The following is a 19,400-nucleotide window of genomic DNA, read 5'->3' on the forward strand; positions in this document are numbered from 1 at the left end:
GTCGAAATTCGACTTATTATGTCAAAATTCGACTTAATAAGTCGAAATTATGAAAAAAATTATCTCATATGTCACCTAGGGGCTTCCGTACTTACCAGAGAAGATTCATGTTGTTCACAGCGACTACATATTTTACAAGTATACATGTATTTATGAAAGCAATTCGCTCTTATGGTATTTACTTGATTGCCTTTTCTGGTCGGCGATGCGTTCTAACAAATGGGGTATGGAAAAGGATGGAGAATGTATGGAAAATATAATTGGGCAAACCGTTAAGGACCTTGTGAAAGTCCAATTTGAGATTCAACATTCAAATATGATTAAAAAACTTAGAAAACTCTAGAAAATAGAGGATGAGAACAATGGAAAAGAATACAACGTCTTATGGTGTTCCAAAAATTCAAAAAGCAATTCATTTCTAATAAGTAACTATAATTCATTTATTCAGTACACAGAAAATATACAAGAAATTAACACTGGCAATAAAAAATCATCAGAAAGGAATCATGACAGTGCGATTTGCAGACATTTGGAGGACCTTGTAATAATATAAATACCTACATGTTAAGGGATGGCCTGATGGAAGCGTAAGTTGATTGTCACAACAATTTCTATAGGATTTAACACATGCAATTACAAGATTAATGTCGGCACACGGAGTCCGAGCATTGTTTATGATACAAATAACTTACATAGCCTTAAATAAAACATTTCCTTTTTAAATAATTATTGTGAGTATACTACATGCATGGTTCATCAACTGGCCACTGACTAGCAATGACAGACAACCAGAACATTTTCTTCACAACTGACCATAAATATTTAACTTAACAAAACACAATTTTTTGATTCAATATGAACCCTATGATTATTGTTGAATTGTAATACAATTTTAAACTTATTGAGTACAAGCATTGTTTTTTTTTAAATGTTAAAAGCAGCACATATTTTGACACGTTTCCTACATTACATGAAGATACGATAGAATCCTACTTGACCAGCCAATGAGAAAAAACAAAGCAAATCAATACTATAGATATTTCCTATGGCAAGACATCCAGTTTCCCTGATTCTTAACTTGACACTGGATCTCATTCAGTAAACTATTGGGCCCTGCAGTACTCACATTATCAATCTTACTACTTGCTTGGGGTAACATTAACGAACACTGCTTGTGAAAAGCTAGCACCAAATATTTTCGCACAAACAATATACAGCAAAAACCCGCTTAGTCCTTTTCACTTAATCCATGCAGAAAATTCAGTCCATTTCAACCGAATACATTAAACTGCTACTTGCACTCCAGATTTTTTCGCTCGTCAATCTTTACAAAGGCTCATTCATTTGCATAAAATTTGAATATTTTAGATTTTCAAATGCATATGTAATAAACGGATGAACCTCCACTTTCTATCAGTTCCAAGTGATCCAAATTGAATTCGTTCTCCTGAATGAATATTTTCCACCAAATTAGTAAGAGACATGTGAAAAAATACAACTTGAAATATGAAGGATTTTGGAGGCTTGGAAGATAGACTCCCATTTTCCGGTGTATATAGTTTTTTGCTTTAACTGCATTTCGAACATGGCAGTCATGCCCACGAATAACATCTATCAATCACTTAACCATTATCATCAAGTTAAACATAGAATGATAACATATCACATACTGCACATCAAGTTGACCAGAAAATCGACCTCTATGTTTGAACATTTCCGTAAGTACCAGCCGGAGGTCGGTAGATTTTCGGCAGAGAAAGAACGCGTAGACTGTTGAACGCGTATTTCCGAGAACCAGTGTTCTTGTAGGTATTCTCTCTACGGACACCCTCGCTGAAAGATTGATAAGAATGATGACCTCAATTATCAACATCTTTACTCTTTTCCATCTCTGTGTTACATTGCCATTATAACTTCAATCCCTCTCTTATGCATAGTGTTTTCAAATTATTGTTTGGATGTGGTAAGCCTTTGACCAAAAGACTTCAAATAACATACCAGCTTGATAGAGCATTTGGCATTCATCAGGTTTCCCCAAAGAACCCATTCATGAATTATTCACAAATGAATAAGATAATAATAATGATTAGAATTTGATTTCGATAAATGAACAAACTGAATCTGAGTATTTGACCTAAATCATGGACTCAAAAACGAGTCCATGCCTAATCATACTACAGCAGATACATAGACCTAATGTTGAAGTCTACTTGACACATAACGTATGATTTCTTCGTTTTTTTGTCTCAACTTATACTGTAATTTGAATAAGCCCTAATTTTCTTCAATGTGTAGTTCAGTCAGCTGTGGTTACAGAATCAAATATAATACTATAGGCTCTGAAAACTTCATCAGTGAATCTTTGAACCACACTACCGGGTAGTTAATTTTCAAACCTCAAATGTACCATCCCCATATTTATAGCTATCATAGTTCAGTTAACTGTATTGTATTGTAATTTTCTATGAAGCAATTGTACAATCAGAAGTATTTCTTTTGTAATGGAATAAAGAGTATCATGAACAACAATTCACGCATACCTTCTCATACATTCTAAAGCACCGATGAATATCGTTGAATCAAGCTGATGCTCGCGTTGAAGAACAGATACTTGCTCTAATGTGACGCCCATCGCTGTACGATCTTTAGCACTCTTACAACTTGTAAATCTCATTCCTTTCATCAAACGACTGGCCTAGAAATATATACATGATTTCTTCCCATAATATGTTACAATATGCTTACATGTTCAGTCTAAGTCCGTTACAATGCCTTTTTAATGCCAGTCCTGACTAAACGCCAATGTGTTCTCAGAACAAATTTGCTCAAACTAACTCCAATCCAAGTAGTCTCCGCTCAGGTCTGATCTCTTGGGACGGTAAAAAAATGTGTCCGACATATCCAAGTTAGATGTTATGTATTTCATAAATAGTTTCGCAAAAGATATTTCAACAAATATCTACTGCGGAGTCTACTGCGCCATAATTTACAATGCCAAATTCGTTATAAAGCTATATATTTTTGGTTGATCCCAACTGTGGCATTATAAAGGACTTTTACAGTATCATGATTTTAACTATGATTTGGAACAGATGGTATTAAGACTGGGTGTGCAGCTATTCGTATATCAGACAATGATCGTTGATGAAACAAATTTTGCTGCAAACCCGTTACTGGGCAGCATTTCACACCAGGTCCGAATTCTTGAGAAAGAATGAATGACAAACAGGAATAAACATTTGATTCTCATGTAGAAATGATTAGCATAGAAGTTCTTTACATGTGTCCTGCTGGTCTTTAAATTGGGAACAGTGACTTAACACTTCACTTAGCCACCAATGACGCACTAAGACATCATGTATAAAGAATCATATATCGTATCAGCTTAAAACCCTTTCAGTGCTGGGTTATTGTTACTGCTGGAGATGATTTGAAAAATTCTACCCCAGTATCCTTTAATGGGTGGGCATACCGCTGTGGTGTATCATGAGTTACTAATATTTGAATGTTTGAGGTGCTACCATCTTTCAGCAGAGATGCTGAAAGATGGTAGCACCTCAAACCATATGTAACTAATTACTAATAACATTGATACACCGCGATGTGGTGTACTAGCTAAGTCCATCACCGATATATACACCGCACTGCGATGGGTAGAAGTTTTAATAACTACATTCACAATGCACAGCAGTGATTATGAAGAAATTCCGTACCACTTCAGCTATTTGAAGTATTTCAACATTTTTAGATTTCCTTGCGGGCACGTTGATGTGTAGCATTCTCATCAGTTCAGATAAACTTGGTCCATTACTGTGTAACATCACTGAAATTATTCCATCAAAACATCAATCGAAAGAACAACAAGTTCAAAAAGACAAAATTACAAAACATAAAACAGGGTTACTAAGACTATCCTTGCGAAACGAATCAGAGTTGGATGCGTCATACTAATGATTTTTGCTTATAAATTATTAGATCGTACACAAAAGATAACTTTCAATTACTTAAAACAATATTTTACTATTGACAGTAAACGACTTATGGAAAATTCCTACCTGGCTCACCGCTGACATCTATAAACTGGTCAAAGTAATTCGAAATGACTTTTAAACTTTCGATGTTGATTAATTCTTGCAGCGAATTATCACCAAATCTACAAATTGTGAATGCAAGCGTATCTTTAAACAAGTCAAATGAAAAGTTTTTTTGTGGAAAATTTAGGATCACAGGTTTCAGACTTCCGTAGGAATTCTCGGAAAAAGCCCCACTGAGATGCTACATACTGTCTGTTCTACTAATTAACAGTAGAGATCTGTTAAATCATACATTTCACTCATTTGTAAACAAAGCCAATAGGCCTTGTTGTGAACTATCTACTTTAGCATTGTTTCCCATCCCCAAATCTACAAATTGTGAATGCAAGCGTATCTTTAAACAAGTCAAATGAAAAGTTTTTTTGTGGAAATCATACATTTCACTCATTTGTAAACAAAGCCAATAGGCCTTATTGTGAACTATCTACTTCAGCATTGTTTCCCATCCCCAAAGACTCTAGTTACAGATGTACAAATTTTGTGGTAAATAGGATAAATGTATTTACTTTTCCGCTAACGTGGCCTGTTCATTGATTCCTATGTTGAACATGACCGGCACTATCTGAATCAGGTGTCCTTGTCGTATTTCCGATGGAACTTGCTGAAACAAACTGTTCATCAACGGAATCTCGATGATCAATCCGGATCTGCTGCGGGTAATTCTCGGTGTCGTTCTCGTGTGACCCATTTGATGGATGAGTCTGAATTTAACGTTGGACAGGTCGTTCACGGCGATACACATATCTTCCAACATGCCGAGTTCTTTTCCGTGACAGCTGAGCAACGCTTCGAAATGCGCGAGAATTCCTATATGAGCGATCTGTCGAAGGAAAGCCGTGTCAGCGATGTTCTCCTGGAGTTTAGTTACAAATCCTGCAGTTACCGTTGTTATCTGCAATGTTAAATAAAGAACAGTGAATACAATGAAACCTCTTCAAAATACCTTTAGACAAAACATGTTAGCATTCTAGTCCAGCAAAGGTTGGTCCAGCCAAATACGCACAGGCCCATTTGGCACCCATGTGAATAGTCATTTTCTCGATAAAACATATCGCTTTACTTACCGCCTGAGCTAGATTAACGTCTCTGCGATATTTGATGATGTACGACAATTGAACATTCACCGAATGTTGCTAAAAATAATGAGAAAAGCAGAACAAAATTCACAAAACTTTCCATTGATTACACTCGAGAGAGAGAGAGAGAGAGAGAGAGAGAGGGAGAGGGAGAGGGAGAGGGAGAGGGAGAGGGAGAGGGAGAGGGAGAGGGAGAGGGAGAGGGAGAGGGAGAGGGAGAGGGAGAGGGAGAGGGAGAGGGAGAGGGAGAGGGAGAGGGAGAGGGAGAGGGAGAGGGAGAGGGAGAGGGAGAGGGAGAGGGAGAGGGAGAGGGAGAGGGAGAGGGAGAGGGAGAGGGAGAGGGAGAGGGAGAGGGAGAGGGAGAGGGAGAGGGAGAGGGAGAGGGAGAGGGAGAGGGAGAGGGAGAGGGAGAGGGAGAGGGAGAGGGAGAGGGAGAGGGAGAGGGAGAGGGAGAGGGAGAGGGAGAGGGAGAGGGAGAGGGAGAGGGAGAGGGAAGGGAGAGGGAGAGGAGAGGGAGAGAGAGAGAGAGAGAGAGGAGAGAGAGAAGGAGAGAGAGAGAGAGAGAGAGAGAGAGAGAGAGAGAGAGAGAGAGAAGAGAGAGAGAGAGAGAGAGAGAGAGAGAGAGAGAGAGAGAGAGAGAGAGAGAGAGAGAGAGAAAGAAACTCGAACAATTAGAATTCATGGCTTATACATGATATTGCTCAAAGCATTGCCAAAAAAGCATTAGCTCAACTAAAAGTCAATGCTGAACTCTATTACTGGTAATCCGAATCCCTACCAGCTGTATTCAGTTAACACCCAGTTTTTAGTGTTAACTGACCAATTACTAGTATCTAATTCTAATCCAGATTTCCCTGGATCAAAAATTAAATTGTTTCCGAATGTACTCTTGCTGAGTAAGTTTCTTTGTAGCAAAGTGCTACAGATTGCACCACAATATTGAACTAAGGGTCCGAGGACACTTGCGGCGATCACATGAGCATTTTTGGCTAGGAACAACTGTTCACACCGATGCCAAATGGGCTTGTGCCTGTTTGGCCCGACCGAAAACATTGCATCAGGCCTTAAGCCAAGCGGGACAAATAAGTGTGTTTAAATTGCAACTGGTCCTGGAAACGATTCACTTCGCTTTGTTTGAGCATTTATTAGTCAGTATCAAGTGATTGGTTAGTGTGTGAGTGCGGTCGCCAATTTTGCCTAGGCCAAATCATGTCCATGTGATCGCGGCTACTATGTCTACTAGGGAAGATATACTGAAATGCTCGACAATCTGACAATTTCATTATTCAATGCATCCTGGTGAACATACACAACAAGTAATGACGCTAACATTCAGCAGAAGATGTTTAAAACTCACTACGATAGAATGGAAAACCAATGCGCTCAAAGCTCTTTTGCACATAAACTCGGCTAAGCCTTTCGTTTGCGTGACCAATTTGTGTACTTCTTCAAACCACGAACTCGATTTGTCGGCGTGGTGTTTGATGAGACTGTCAACTTTTGATATCGTGCATATAATCGAAGCCTCGAGATTCGCTCTTGTAACACCCTATAAAAATCACAAACAACATACCATTTTGTTGTTTCACTTAAATGTGTAATTTGATCAAAGTGAATACGTATATAGAAACATCTAATCAAAGTGCAGCATTCGTTAAGAATATAACTGAGTTGATAATAAAAAAAATCCAAACTAAAGCAGTTATCCCAAATGACTTGTCAGGGTCCCTACAGATTGGTCATTCCCGGATGTAAGGAGTTTTAAGGGGGAAAATTTCAAATTTTCTAGGAAGGGTCTACATCACTTTCATATCCCAATCATGGTAGATCCTAATTCAGTACTGTTATCCCAGTTAACCATTATTTTGGTGGTTTTGCAAGCAAATTGTCATCCTTTACCCTACCATAACTCGGATTCTAATTCAGTAACCGCCTTATCGGGTAAAAGAATCCTGTACTGATCCATTTTAGGCGTAGTCTACTGTAAAACTCCAAACTAGACTAACATTTCTAATTGCCTAATTCTCAAAATTGAAGGAGTTTCGGGCATTTTGCTCAAATAAAAGGAGTTTCAAGCACCTATCAAAGCATATTCTGTTTAGAAGGAGTTTTCAAGGTACCTAGGAGTCGTAGGGACCCTGCCTGTATTGAGTAAGGATGAGTCAATGGCATATGTATTTTATGACAGTTAAAACAATGTTGAATGTTTTAAATGAAATATTTACCCAATGTTCCTGGGGAATTTCTGCAGTTTTCTGTAGTTCTACTATATAATCTGCAACTGCTTTCTCCAATAATGGTATTTCACTGACCAGTAAAAACTGTCGCACCTGAAAAATGAACACTTTAAATCAAGGAGCCCAAACTTGTTATGAAGGATTCTAAGAGAATAATGCACTATTCCTTTTTCCAGGAAAACCATACCCATTTGGGAAATGGTCTGAAATGCTGAACAATCCGAATATTTCAATATTCAATGCCAGTCAAGTTGAATCGGAGAAATAGATAAGCCATATTTCATGGAATAACATGTCAGCATCGGCTAAAACGTACCTGATCACTGAGCTGATCGGTACTAGAACGGAATAGATCGCTATATCCCTGAACGGCGGCATTCGACACACCGTCGCAGTAATGATGAATCGAACGTTGCAATTCGCGAATGTTCGTCTGCAGTTCGAGGTTTTTCGCGATCGTCGGCGGGTCGGCGAATTTCTCGACGTGTTGCTCTCGTAGTTGTATCAACATACGACGAACGCCGCCCTGTTTAAACATTCGCGGAAAATCGATAAATGCGCCGACTGTTACTATATCGTAGTACGTGTCTGAAAAGATTCAAAGTGTCAAATCAAAAAACAAAAAAAATAGAACCAGATGCCATCGATAAGTATGAATATTTCAGCTAATTAATGCATCTAAGACATTTGGGTTACTCTGGGTCCAGTCTAAAATTTTTGGTTTACTTGCTGTTGGTAACTTCACGTTTTCAGTGAGGACAACAATTCAAACTTAACCATTCTAAGTTTAAACTTTTTCATGAAACTGCACCCAGATCTGCTAAAGTATCACATCACTAAGTATTGCCACTGGTGATCAATAATTCAAAAGTTTTCTTTGATCTGGCAAATGAATCTTATGAATGCGTTGAAGAATGGAAGGCAGAATTATTCTAGAATTGTATAGATACTTGCATTTTTAGGTACGGTAAGTTGGTTGTTGGAATTGCAAAACTGCCAGAGAATAAAATCTTCCCTTAATGGCATATCAGTATATAACCAATCAAATACAATGTATCGCATTATTTAGTGAATGATTTTTATGGAAGAGCTAGCAAACAACAGGGAATCTGAATGGATCCAAACATTTTGGGGGGGCCAAGTAGTGTACCAGTCTCTTAGGGCAGGGAATCATCCAGAGGAGAGTCTCATTGTCACTGGGTTTTGATCCCTACTGAAGGAGAATGTGTTAGCTGTCTTAATAGAGAGTAAATGTCGAGTTTTTATAGTAAAACTGAATTACCAAATAACCAATCTAGTTGAGATAAAAATCGAACAAGCCTTGACCTAACGGATTTGCGGTGCCACCTAACAGTATTTGTAAAATACGGGAGTCAGTTCTGAGTCATAACTTGACTCTAAGGTCAAGTAATTCGTAATGAACTTATTCCAAATCTAGATTAAAAACATTGGAAATGAACTCACTCTAACAATGCTCATAATCAAAAAACGGAACAGTGGAACTTGGAACAGATGACTAAATATTGCACATTCATATCATCCTATTAACACCCCATTGTAAATTCATGAGATGTAAAATATCACGTATTCAGTACTTACTGTTTTTTCTTGCTTCGTTGTGCACCCACATTCTTTGTAAATGAAGATTGGTTGGAACAAATGCAAGTTCGGATATACTTTTCTGAACACTCTGTTTAAACGGTGGACCTGCGAACACAATCACAATTTAAAACTAACAAACTTCAGTCGATTTATGAAAGAGCCAGACAGGAAATCACCTTTATAAAAATAAAAAGAATTGCTCTTGAAGTACAAATAGACTTAAAAATGTCCAGATTACATAAAAAACTGAAAATATGAGGGTACTAGCAACCCCGGTCATATTTCTATCACTATGCATGGTCGACTTGCTGGTTCTTCTCTAGCCTTACTCTATTAATGAGTTGGCTGCAACTTTAACCCTGAGGCTAACTCAATTCATACTCATATTCAGTTGACCACCCGTAGGTTGATATTAACAACCTAAAGGCTGGCTTATGTCGACAAGCAACGCGACGCCTACCGACGCAACTGGGTTTATCGCCGATTAGCGGCAACTAGCGGCCTACGAGAGGCCGCCAGTTGCTGCTCTATCGCTTCGACATTAGCCGGCTTGTGACGGCAACCCGACGCCTACCGACTCGTCGCAAGCCGTATCCGGCTAGTTGCCCATGTTCTACTCCGGCCTACGGTAGGCGGACAGTTGCTTTCGATCGCAGCCGACATAAGCTCATCTGCGACGCGACGGAATTGAGCGCAGAGGTTCCAGCCAATGAGAGACCGCATATACATAGTACAAATTATCACCGCTAGTTAGCGTCATTCGTAATTAGTCATAATCTTTCAAATTCAAGTAGTTCAAAACGTAAACCAAACCTTCAACACGGCAGAGGACTGGACCGAAGATCTAGAAACGAAATTGGTAGAATTATGGTGTGAGCGGCCATCTTTATATGATGTCGCTAGCACGTTGTATTCAAAACAGAATCAGAAAAATCAAAGTCTTTAAGAAATAGCTTTTCTAAAAGAAATATATTTCCTTATAATTCAAATTTATTCTCAAAATGCTTATCACGTGGCCATTTGAGCCGTTGCAGTTGCCAGTAATCGTAACCGACATAAGCAGGGAAGCAACTGGGAGGATCTCGTATCCCGCTAGTCGGCCTCAGTTGCTGTGAATCGGAGCGCAGTCGACATAAGCTGGGCTGCGATCGCGGTAGGAGTCGCGTTGCTTGTCGACATAAGCCAGCCTTAAGAATGACCCCTGTTGAGCAGCGTACTGTCAATGGAATTGTTATTTTAATGTTTCTAAGGTTTTAGTAATCAATGCTTGTAAATTACCTCTGTACTCTTCCATAACCCGAAGACTCTTCGTGTACGCGCTTAAAATTCCTATATGGTAATCTAGCATCTGTTTGCGTACAGCTTCCCATTCTGCTGATAACTGAAATTCAAAGCAAAGTCATTACAATACAGTAATTGTGATCGTGTACCAAGCTAAAACTGTTGCTCACGGACAATTAGATTATCGAAAAACAAACGATGATGACTAAATTTCTGTTGACTGATTTTTTCATGGGTGAAAGGAACCTGAACGTCATACACAATACAAAATATGCATACGCAGAACTGAAGTCTGTTGGGAAAACTAATAAAATGATAACTTCTATCAGAAATGTATGGAATATTCCCGACAAAAACCTCATTCAAATTATTGAAAATGTTGTTTTAATTACCCCAACAAAACTCTTATCGACTATTTTTGACAATCTTGGGTTAACTCAATTATTAAGCCAGTGAGTTCAAGTTAATACTGTTTCATAAAACTGACCACAGGCAATATTTTGGGTAGTAACTAATAGCTTAGCAATAACTATATACCGCAATAAAAATATTTTGTCCACACTGACATAAGAGTTCATCCCTTTCGTGATTGGACACAATTTCAACTAAAGAACTATCGGTAAGTTACTGTTTTGGAATCAGTTTCTTTGTACAAATTTCTATCTTAAATGTTATAAGAACCAGTACGGTAAGGGTTTAATCCGGTATGATCTTAATTAGATTGTTTGTGTCAATGATTTATCATGAAGCAAATGAGAAGACTTTCTGAAGAATGATCGATCAACCTTTCCGAGTTCCTGATATTGTTCCATTTTTATTCGTTCTTCTGAGATCCACAGTTTGCTGAAATTTGATGAAAAAATAAAAATCAACAATCAATATAGTATCAAAGTCTACAAAGTAAACAAATTAGTAAGACCAGATCTGTACACAGATCTAGTGGTTGGTAGAAATTGGTTTCACGCACTGAAAGGGTTAGACTTCAGTCTTAAATATACCAAGATATGCTGCAGGTAAATCTACAGCATAGCTATGCTCATTATTGGCGCTTTATGTTTATTCATGAAAACAGACTTTCACCGTCATACGAGCGATGACAGTGTTGTACCTGTTGAATACTTTGAGGTGAATTGAAAAGATTTTTTATGATACCATATGAATCGATCTAACGGAGTCGTCACTTACAGCAGTTCTTTCGGAATACGGAATGTCAATTTACTTTCACCCATAAATTCGTAGACTTTCATCTTCGAGCCGTTCGCGCACGGAAATCGATACGCGCGCGTCGATATATTGTCGCATAAACTGCGTAGACTTTTCGTGCGCTCGCGCGTGTGGCTGCGTCTGAGCGGGACCGGTGGTGGCGTGTCAGTGAAAATTTCCTTGAATCGAGGAAAAACGAAGAATTATTAAACATATTCATTACAAATTGTTTCTTACATTATCATAATACATGGAAATCTATATATCATTTTCATCAGGGCTCAACTATAACATGTCTTAACCAGTACTCAAACCGAGGAGAGACATTTTTAGTGGAGACCTGATGACTGGATAATCCAAAGAATGTGATATGTGAAAAAAGATTACCCTATTCTGAGTGTCAGTCGCAACTGAACTTTATACTGCATTTTCTGCAGAGATATCATAATATATCATTCGAAATCTTAACATTATAAAGATGAATTAATTTAGTGAGAGAAAATAAATAATATCTTGTATCAATACATCATATGAGAGCAAAAAGATGATTTACCGAGATTTAAATAGTTTGGAGTTTGACTCATTGAAAATGAACTAATTCTAACTGAGAGTCAACTTGAACTCGCAAATGGCCCTGTGGAACTTTATCCAGTTTAAAAAAAAACAATTAACTACTCAATCAAAGTAAGTGCGATAAAATGAATGAAGAAATTAATTTGATTTAAGAACAACTGTTTTTCGTGAAACTGAGCCCAGTGTTACCAATATTCAACATATACCTCATCTTCCGGACTAGAGACAATGTCGGCAGAATCGACACCATCTAGTAATGCACTGATTCCATCCTCTTGCCAGGCAGTGACCGTTACCATTCCACAATCATCATCATCAACAGCAGCAGCAGCGGAGAAAATTTCCGGAGATCTGTAAACAAATTCAATCGGAAAGAAACTTTCATAATGGGTCTAGCAGGATTATAGAAACAAGGATAACAGGATATAACGCGAAATAAATTTTCATGATGTCGAAGTCCACCCAGGAGCCACACTTTGGATATCCTCATAGCAATAGTGCTCTCAAAGTCATCAGTTGATCCTTCTAAACGAATAAACTACTATTGAACTTACCCCGGTAATTATGCTGTTGATTTTATCTACATTTGGTTTTTAAAAATTCTTTTATGAATATGAATATCATGTAGAAAAACGAAAACTTTAACCTCAATTTGTTTTGATTGCACTGACATAACATGCCACTTACTAGAGCAAGGGTATTTCGTAAGAATTATGTACTCATGAGCTTGCAAACCCCTATCAATCAACGAAAACAGGGCTGGTTTCCATATTATTTGCATATGCAGTTAACTCTTACCCTAAATGTAAACTAAGTTGATGAGTTGCTTCATTGAGTAAATCAGCAACAGTGAAAATAACACTTCCTACTTGTGTCATCTGAAAATCCAATGAAAAGACGCTTGATAAGTAAATTGATATTGCAGTTGATATTGAGTTGTAGAGTAGTTGTCTTAACCGAGCTTAAAATCAGTAAGCGTTAAGACAAATAGTACTTTGAAGGTTAATGAAATCTATTTGAAGTATGAACTTTTGCTACTAGTATATAGTGGCTTCATACCTCATTTACCAGATGAAGCTGCTATAACTCACTACCTGATGAAGATGTAATTCAAATAAATCTAATTAACGTTAAGTACTATTTGATATTGCGAGTAACAGATTGAGTTTCTTGCTTCACAACTGCAGCCTTATTGTTACTTACAGTCTCAGTGATTCTTTCCCGAACGTCGTAAATCGCCAGTTTAATCCGCGTGCTTTTAGTAATTGTTTTCCAGTTTATACAGATTGTCTTCAAGAAATTAGGGTCACGATTTTTCTGAAAGAGTGTTTATGCCATACACATTATCATGAGTTACAATCAAAAGAATTATTGCAGCAACTGGAGCCAGTTGTTAAAAGTCATGTCTTAGATTTAAGACCATCATGGTTCTTTAGCCAATCCAACAACTAAAGACCAACTTACAATTTAAGACCAATTTGACTGTGCAACTGGGTCCTGAAGCCAGTTTTATAGACCGGTACTAACTTTAACCTAGGGGTGACCTCAAAAGACAAATATATGGGTTAACCTTAACCCCTTAAAGTTTTTCACGATTCCATTTTCCCACATCCTCCCCCAACAGGGATTCGAACCTGATGGCATCAAGATTGCTACGGTACGAAACCCTGCCACACTAGACTGAGTACGCAGCCCCACGCGCAGCTTATATGATGTTATTATTAGCTAATCAGATATCCCGTTTTATTGTAGCCCGGGTTTTCCCATTTATAGTTCTTCGGTGAAAGTTACCTCAGCCATTATACAATGAGCAATCTGATTGGTGCCGCAAGCTTTTGTGCGGCAAAGCCGCGCATGTACCTGCGCACCCAGCCTAATGTGGCAGGGGTTCGTGTCATGGCTGAGTGTAGCGATGCCATCAGGTTCGAATCCCTGTCGTGGGAGGATGTTTTCCCAGGGTTTCAGACAATTGCACAAAATTCACGACTTTCACTTGTAAATATTCTGCCTTCTCCAGAGCTGCCAGGATTGTTTTGAATGAAGACTTTTGAGAATTTTGGGATAAGAAATAAATCTGTATTTCTTTATAAAGAACGGGTTATATTTTGAGGGGGCATATCTATACATCTTGTCTGGGTAAGGAAGCAAAAAATATTTTGTAAGAAGTTTTTTAAATACATTTTTTTCAAACAATGATGTATACCCTTACCTCAATAACTTCCGTATGAGCTAATAGTACCCAGGATTCCTCAGGAGGGGTCATGTGACTAACGGTAACCATGGCATTAGGTTCTTGACCCGGAATACTACAGGGAAGCAAGGAACAGGCTAAAGAATAAATGGAAAAGTTTATCACCACAATTCACAGAAAGAACATTGCTTCACTTCGAAAACGAGATCATAAAACTACTTACATATACCGAGTTCAATAACAGGTTCATCTGAATGGATTCCTGAAATGAAAAACGTTTATATGTATATCGAGCGGTCTGGGGATGCCATGTCCACTTGTGAATCTAAACTGTCATCAATGACAATTCCGAGATCTTTTTCCTTGGTGACAAGTTTTAACTCGAAGTCAGTGGCTCCAGCTTCCATTATGTAATGTGCTGGGTTTTAATTAATGCCAATACCGGTATTTAGCATTACATATTTTTTGGATGGACCGCCATTTGCCTTATTTTTGCCCTACGACATAACCTATAGTATACAAAGTGTACATGTATAGCTTCGATCTACCAGATATTAAATTTTGGTTCTCTACTGGAATAGAAGTGTTTGTATTAGGGAATGGTTACCACATGGGACGTTTATCGTGACATGGAGAGTGGTTAGTTTTCTGATGAAGAGAGAACTGCATCGCCTGCGTAACACTTAGGCTACTATTCAACATAAAGAAATATTGCTCACCTATGGGACCGGCGTCTAAACTGGTCGGTTCGGGCTCATCAACTGGATCGCGACCTGTTTTCGACTTGATCTGTTCGCGGAGACTTTGTAACTGCATTTTCAGACATTCATAGCTAGCTAAGTGTAAGGCTTTAATCCAATCATCTCGCTCTTCTTCTGTGTCAGTCGCCAAAAACTGTATACGTTCATCTCCTTCAAAAACTTTAGAAGCAACCAAGAATATCATAAATCAGTTAGTGTCCTGGAAAATGTTAAAATTTACCCAATCATCCAGCCCTAAAACTTACAAGTATAATGTAATGTATACATAAAGTTATGTACCGGGTAATGTTACGGATGACATTTGAATGGAAATTTGTTCAGTAACCCTTAGCATATAATTCATAGTAAATGTTCCTTAACGAAGAGGCATAACTGTTAAAGTATTATTCTGCCTTCAAGTTGGCTCCATTCAACTCCCAAGTCTAATGTATGTAGTTCAAGTTAGGCCATAAGGCCAAATTCAAAATTTAATGCGTAATCTTGTATACCGGGTGTGCCTCCACAAAAAATGAACCCTTTTTTGACTCTGTGATTGATAAACCCAATTCGTAGATCTTTTGCACAGAATAACTTCAGGGTTATGAGTACGCAAACTATCTAAGAGATCAGTCGCGAAATAAAGAATAATTGGTTTGTTATCGTGTATATATGCGTAAAACAAAGTGTTCCCCAAGGCTCAACCACCAGTTTATATGTTCAGATGTATTTGATTTGACAATTAAGACGATTATCATTATAAACAATGTGGCCACTGGTACTTAATTTCACCATGTGGCAATCAAGGGTGGATCCTGCCCCCCCCTAATCAGACCCTAGACCGCCCCTGGCAATGATAATCATCTTATCATAATATTAATTAGCAATATAGTGATTGTAACTCAATTAGCAATCGGTATGTACAATGATTTACCTTTTTATTTACAGGGTATCTAGAGTACATGTACATGTACATGTACACGTACAGAAGTACAATAGATATATGGAGACCTACTCACCTATTTGGAAAGAGAAAGCAAGCTCTTCTTTGAGATCAAGTTCAACAGTGCATCGTTCTAATACGATAACACCAGCTGGTTCAGATGACTGTAAAAAACCAAGATAATAGCTACTTTATGACCATAATCAATTGCAAAGTTGTAGCTCATGACATGTTCTTATGATTGTGGTGAGTTTCAAGGTAATTGGTTGTTGTATATGGTCACCAGGGGGCATTGAATAGTACAATAACTTAGTATTTCCACATTATTCAAAATTTCAGATTTTTGGTTTCTTCATTATTCAAAATTTCAGATTTTTTATTTCTTTTCTCAGGAATAAAATACGGTATTCTGCTACAAATTCCCTTCTACAGTATGAAACACTGGATCCCATTGTACAGTTCATAGATGAATTCGACACAGGAGGTCACTTTTCATAAGAAATTAACTAATTCAACTCTAAATCACAAAATGTGAAATGGGATCCTGCTTTATATCAGGCCTCAAGTTGCTTGGAGAAGTGGGAATATTTTTTTTGAAAATTGAATTCTACCATATCATTCATTTTTTGCCATCTCTAGCACTCCCTATGAGTTTTAGTGCATTTAAACGACTGTAAGTTATCTCTTGGGCATGCTGATGCAGTTTGAGCTGCCAGGTTTTACTAGTTTAGGCCCATATTGCCATCTAGTGGAAATTAAGGTTATGAGATCCTGATACCTATCGGATTCATTGTCATGAGCCTCTTGGCGACACCGATGAAAAGGAAAGCAAAATCTTCTATTTCTACTTCTTTGTGCAAAAGAGATCCACCCAAAACATGAGGCCTCTTCGACTAAGGTTGTCAGAAAATGCTGGACGTGCCCCACAATAGTAGTTTTCAACTAAAATAGTAGTTTTCAACCTACCGGTTCTTTAGACTTGAAGTAAAACAACAGATTTCCTCTGAGACGACAAAATCGAGAGGTGTACACTACAAAGATAAACCAAAAAAAAACCCCGATTCATTCGGTTTCCAACCTTTACATCCCAGCTATTTCCATTTCAGTGATCCAATTTGGTGGGAATACCCACGTTTTAAAATCGAAATAGATAACAGGGTCAATCCCTATTTCAAGAAAAAAAATAGATAGATTTTCTTAAGAACCGCTGAGTGTGGCAAACTAGAAAATTGTACTTAAAGCTTTTGAAAAATTCTTACTGATGTGGCGCAAAATTTTCAAGGGATAGACCCCCCATTGCCGACTGCCTATATGCCTAGCCCTACACATAGCCACACTTTGGTATCTCCTTGGTGTCTCCAAAGGCAGATCAAGGAGATCTCAAGCAACCTCAGTAAGACGGCAACAATTTTTGAGTGTCCCATTTATTCAGTCACTTGTTGTCAAAACTGGCATAGTGCTGCTGAAATAAATCTGACTAAATGAGACTGATAAGACTTCAGTTCAATTGAACATCTAACGGGTAAATTCCAACAGGGATAACATTTGAAAGTCGAACCAAATTTTTTAAGCAAATTTCAAGAAATAGCGATCTTGCAGCGCCTTGTTTACCACTTTCCAGAATTCTTTACATTGTTTAAAAAATTTCCCTCTTTAAAGATTTTTTTTCCAACAAAATCGTGCGTGTTTTGCAAAAAGTGCCTTTAAATGGGGGACCAAAAATTGCGAGACTCTTTACTGAAGTCTTGATAAAATCCCAGGATATAGGCCCCTACCCCTCTCTCCTGACTTAAAGTGAACCTACCCTCTGATTTCTTGAAAAGACCCTCGGGTTTGTCCTTGACAAGCAGAACTCCTTCCCTGTCAAAACTTGAAGCTTTACTGTAGCGGGATAGAAAAGTCAACTCTCGGGCGTTAAACTTCATTATTGTCGATCCACACACGTCCTGCTACTAGACTCTGCAACGACAACAAAGCTTGCCAAGAATCTTTCAGACCCGCTGCCTTATCAAAATACTGGACTTAGGGGCCTAGCTGAAACGGAAAAGAATATAAAAGGCAGGTGATATTTTGCCAGTGCAGTATTATTCCTGTTAACGCTATTTTGCCAATGGCGCGTTCTGATTGGCTAATTGACGCTGTGCATGTGCACTGAGGTGCGCGACTTAGAAATTTCAAGGAAAGTGTGGAGAACAGAGTTAGAGAAAATAGGAGCATAGAGCGATATTTGAACCCGGACCAGCTATTGCTAGCGTAACGTCTAACCACCTCCCCTTTTTTAAAAATCGGTTCATAATTTCTGGTCGAAAGCACCGTTTGTTTTCAAAAATCATGGTCATATTTATTTCCAGGCTGGTGTGGTACAGACGGATTTTGCTGATTTTTTCGGATTAATTGCATGATTTAACAATCTCAAAGGCACTCAAACCTTTCTCAAACCACCCAGTCTAACGCAGAAATTCGTTGACTTTAAGAATAATCTTACTTGAAGCGGATTGGATTATCAATAACGAATTTACAAACTGTTGAAGTGATATACCTATCGACCGATCTGACGGAGAGCTGGCTCCCTTGTTTTTTTATATATAGTACCTAGGATACTGGGGTCAAAATCCTTTCGAGTCAAGTCCCTGTGTCTGGACCCTCTAGACCCTAAACCTATCGAAACATAATGATTTTATTGTTATATTTCATTACTATATCTTTGATTATATACAGCAATAGGCAAAATAGCGTTTACCAAAATAATGCCGCATTGGCAAAATATCCACTTCCTAAACAATATCAACACAAGGTATTTCCGTGATATTTCAAATTCATTTCCAGTTCAAATTTAGCGCCATTCTCGCCAGATTATCAACAACCCGGAAATAAAATCCAAGCCAGTTTACAAGCCCCTGTGCTTCGTTCCTGTCAAAAATTACTGCAGCCGAGCCAGAATAAATGCATCAATCAAGTGTTAATTTCTGAAGCTTTTTTAAAATCAGACAAGACAAGCCTGACACTGAACCTGCCCTTCTAAATTTACCTCCGTCAATTATCAACCTCAATGGAATCAGGAAACGGTTATGACAACGGATGTATAACATGAATCTTACCAACATTTGATGATTTTATGTTCATATCTGTTCAGCTGCTTATTTTTTGACAAGTCAATAATCGACCGCAGTACCGCCTAGCGGAGATGGAAATAACTGATCAATGGGTTCGAATCCCATATAAGTTAATGCCCACCTGCCAGGGACTGGTTTCATGGCATATACACAGCCATGAATCAAATATTTCAATATTTCTTAAGTTAGGCAGACTTTCGGCATATCTATATTTCGATCCTGGAGTTATATTTCTATCATTTTTATGTGGCCGCATTGCTCACTGATGAAGAAGGGCATGCAACACTATCGGACTAACCTTGCTATTAATGTCAATTTTGACCATAGCAAAATAACTTATTGTAAAATTT

At 38.1% G+C, this 19,400-nt stretch overlaps 1 protein-coding gene across 2 annotated transcripts; it reads right to left on the minus strand.

Annotated features, from left to right (window-relative positions):
• Window positions 1–448: 448 nt before the first annotated feature.
• On the minus strand, window positions 449–19,104 carry LOC141905797 (inositol polyphosphate-4-phosphatase type I A-like). Of its 2 annotated transcripts, none has more exons than XM_074794830.1 (23): window positions 19,036–19,104; window positions 17,742–17,971; window positions 16,904–16,968; window positions 16,014–16,101; window positions 14,977–15,177; window positions 14,481–14,519; window positions 14,276–14,394; window positions 13,270–13,383; window positions 12,865–12,944; window positions 12,273–12,417; window positions 11,476–11,672; window positions 11,076–11,133; window positions 10,288–10,390; window positions 9,007–9,114; window positions 7,724–7,995; window positions 7,396–7,500; window positions 6,528–6,719; window positions 5,159–5,227; window positions 4,601–4,986; window positions 4,056–4,153; window positions 3,714–3,823; window positions 2,541–2,695; window positions 449–1,833 (listed from the first exon to the last, which is right to left on the minus strand). In XM_074794830.1, the coding sequence occupies exons 2-23, from the start codon at window positions 17,860–17,862 to the stop codon at window positions 1,701–1,703; spliced, it is 2,958 nt and encodes a 985-aa protein (XP_074650931.1). In that variant the 5' UTR covers window positions 17,863–17,971; window positions 19,036–19,104; the 3' UTR covers window positions 449–1,700. The 2 variants fall into 2 exon arrangements, with proteins under 2 accessions (XP_074650931.1, XP_074650933.1); XM_074794832.1 differs by having other exon boundaries at window positions 17,742–17,896; window positions 19,036–19,083.
• Between the last annotated feature and the right edge of the window lie 296 nt (window positions 19,105–19,400).

This window comes from Tubulanus polymorphus, chromosome 5 (genome assembly GCF_964204645.1).
Source record: "Tubulanus polymorphus chromosome 5, tnTubPoly1.2, whole genome shotgun sequence".
Classification (NCBI taxonomy): domain Eukaryota; kingdom Metazoa; phylum Nemertea; class Palaeonemertea; order Tubulaniformes; family Tubulanidae; genus Tubulanus; species Tubulanus polymorphus.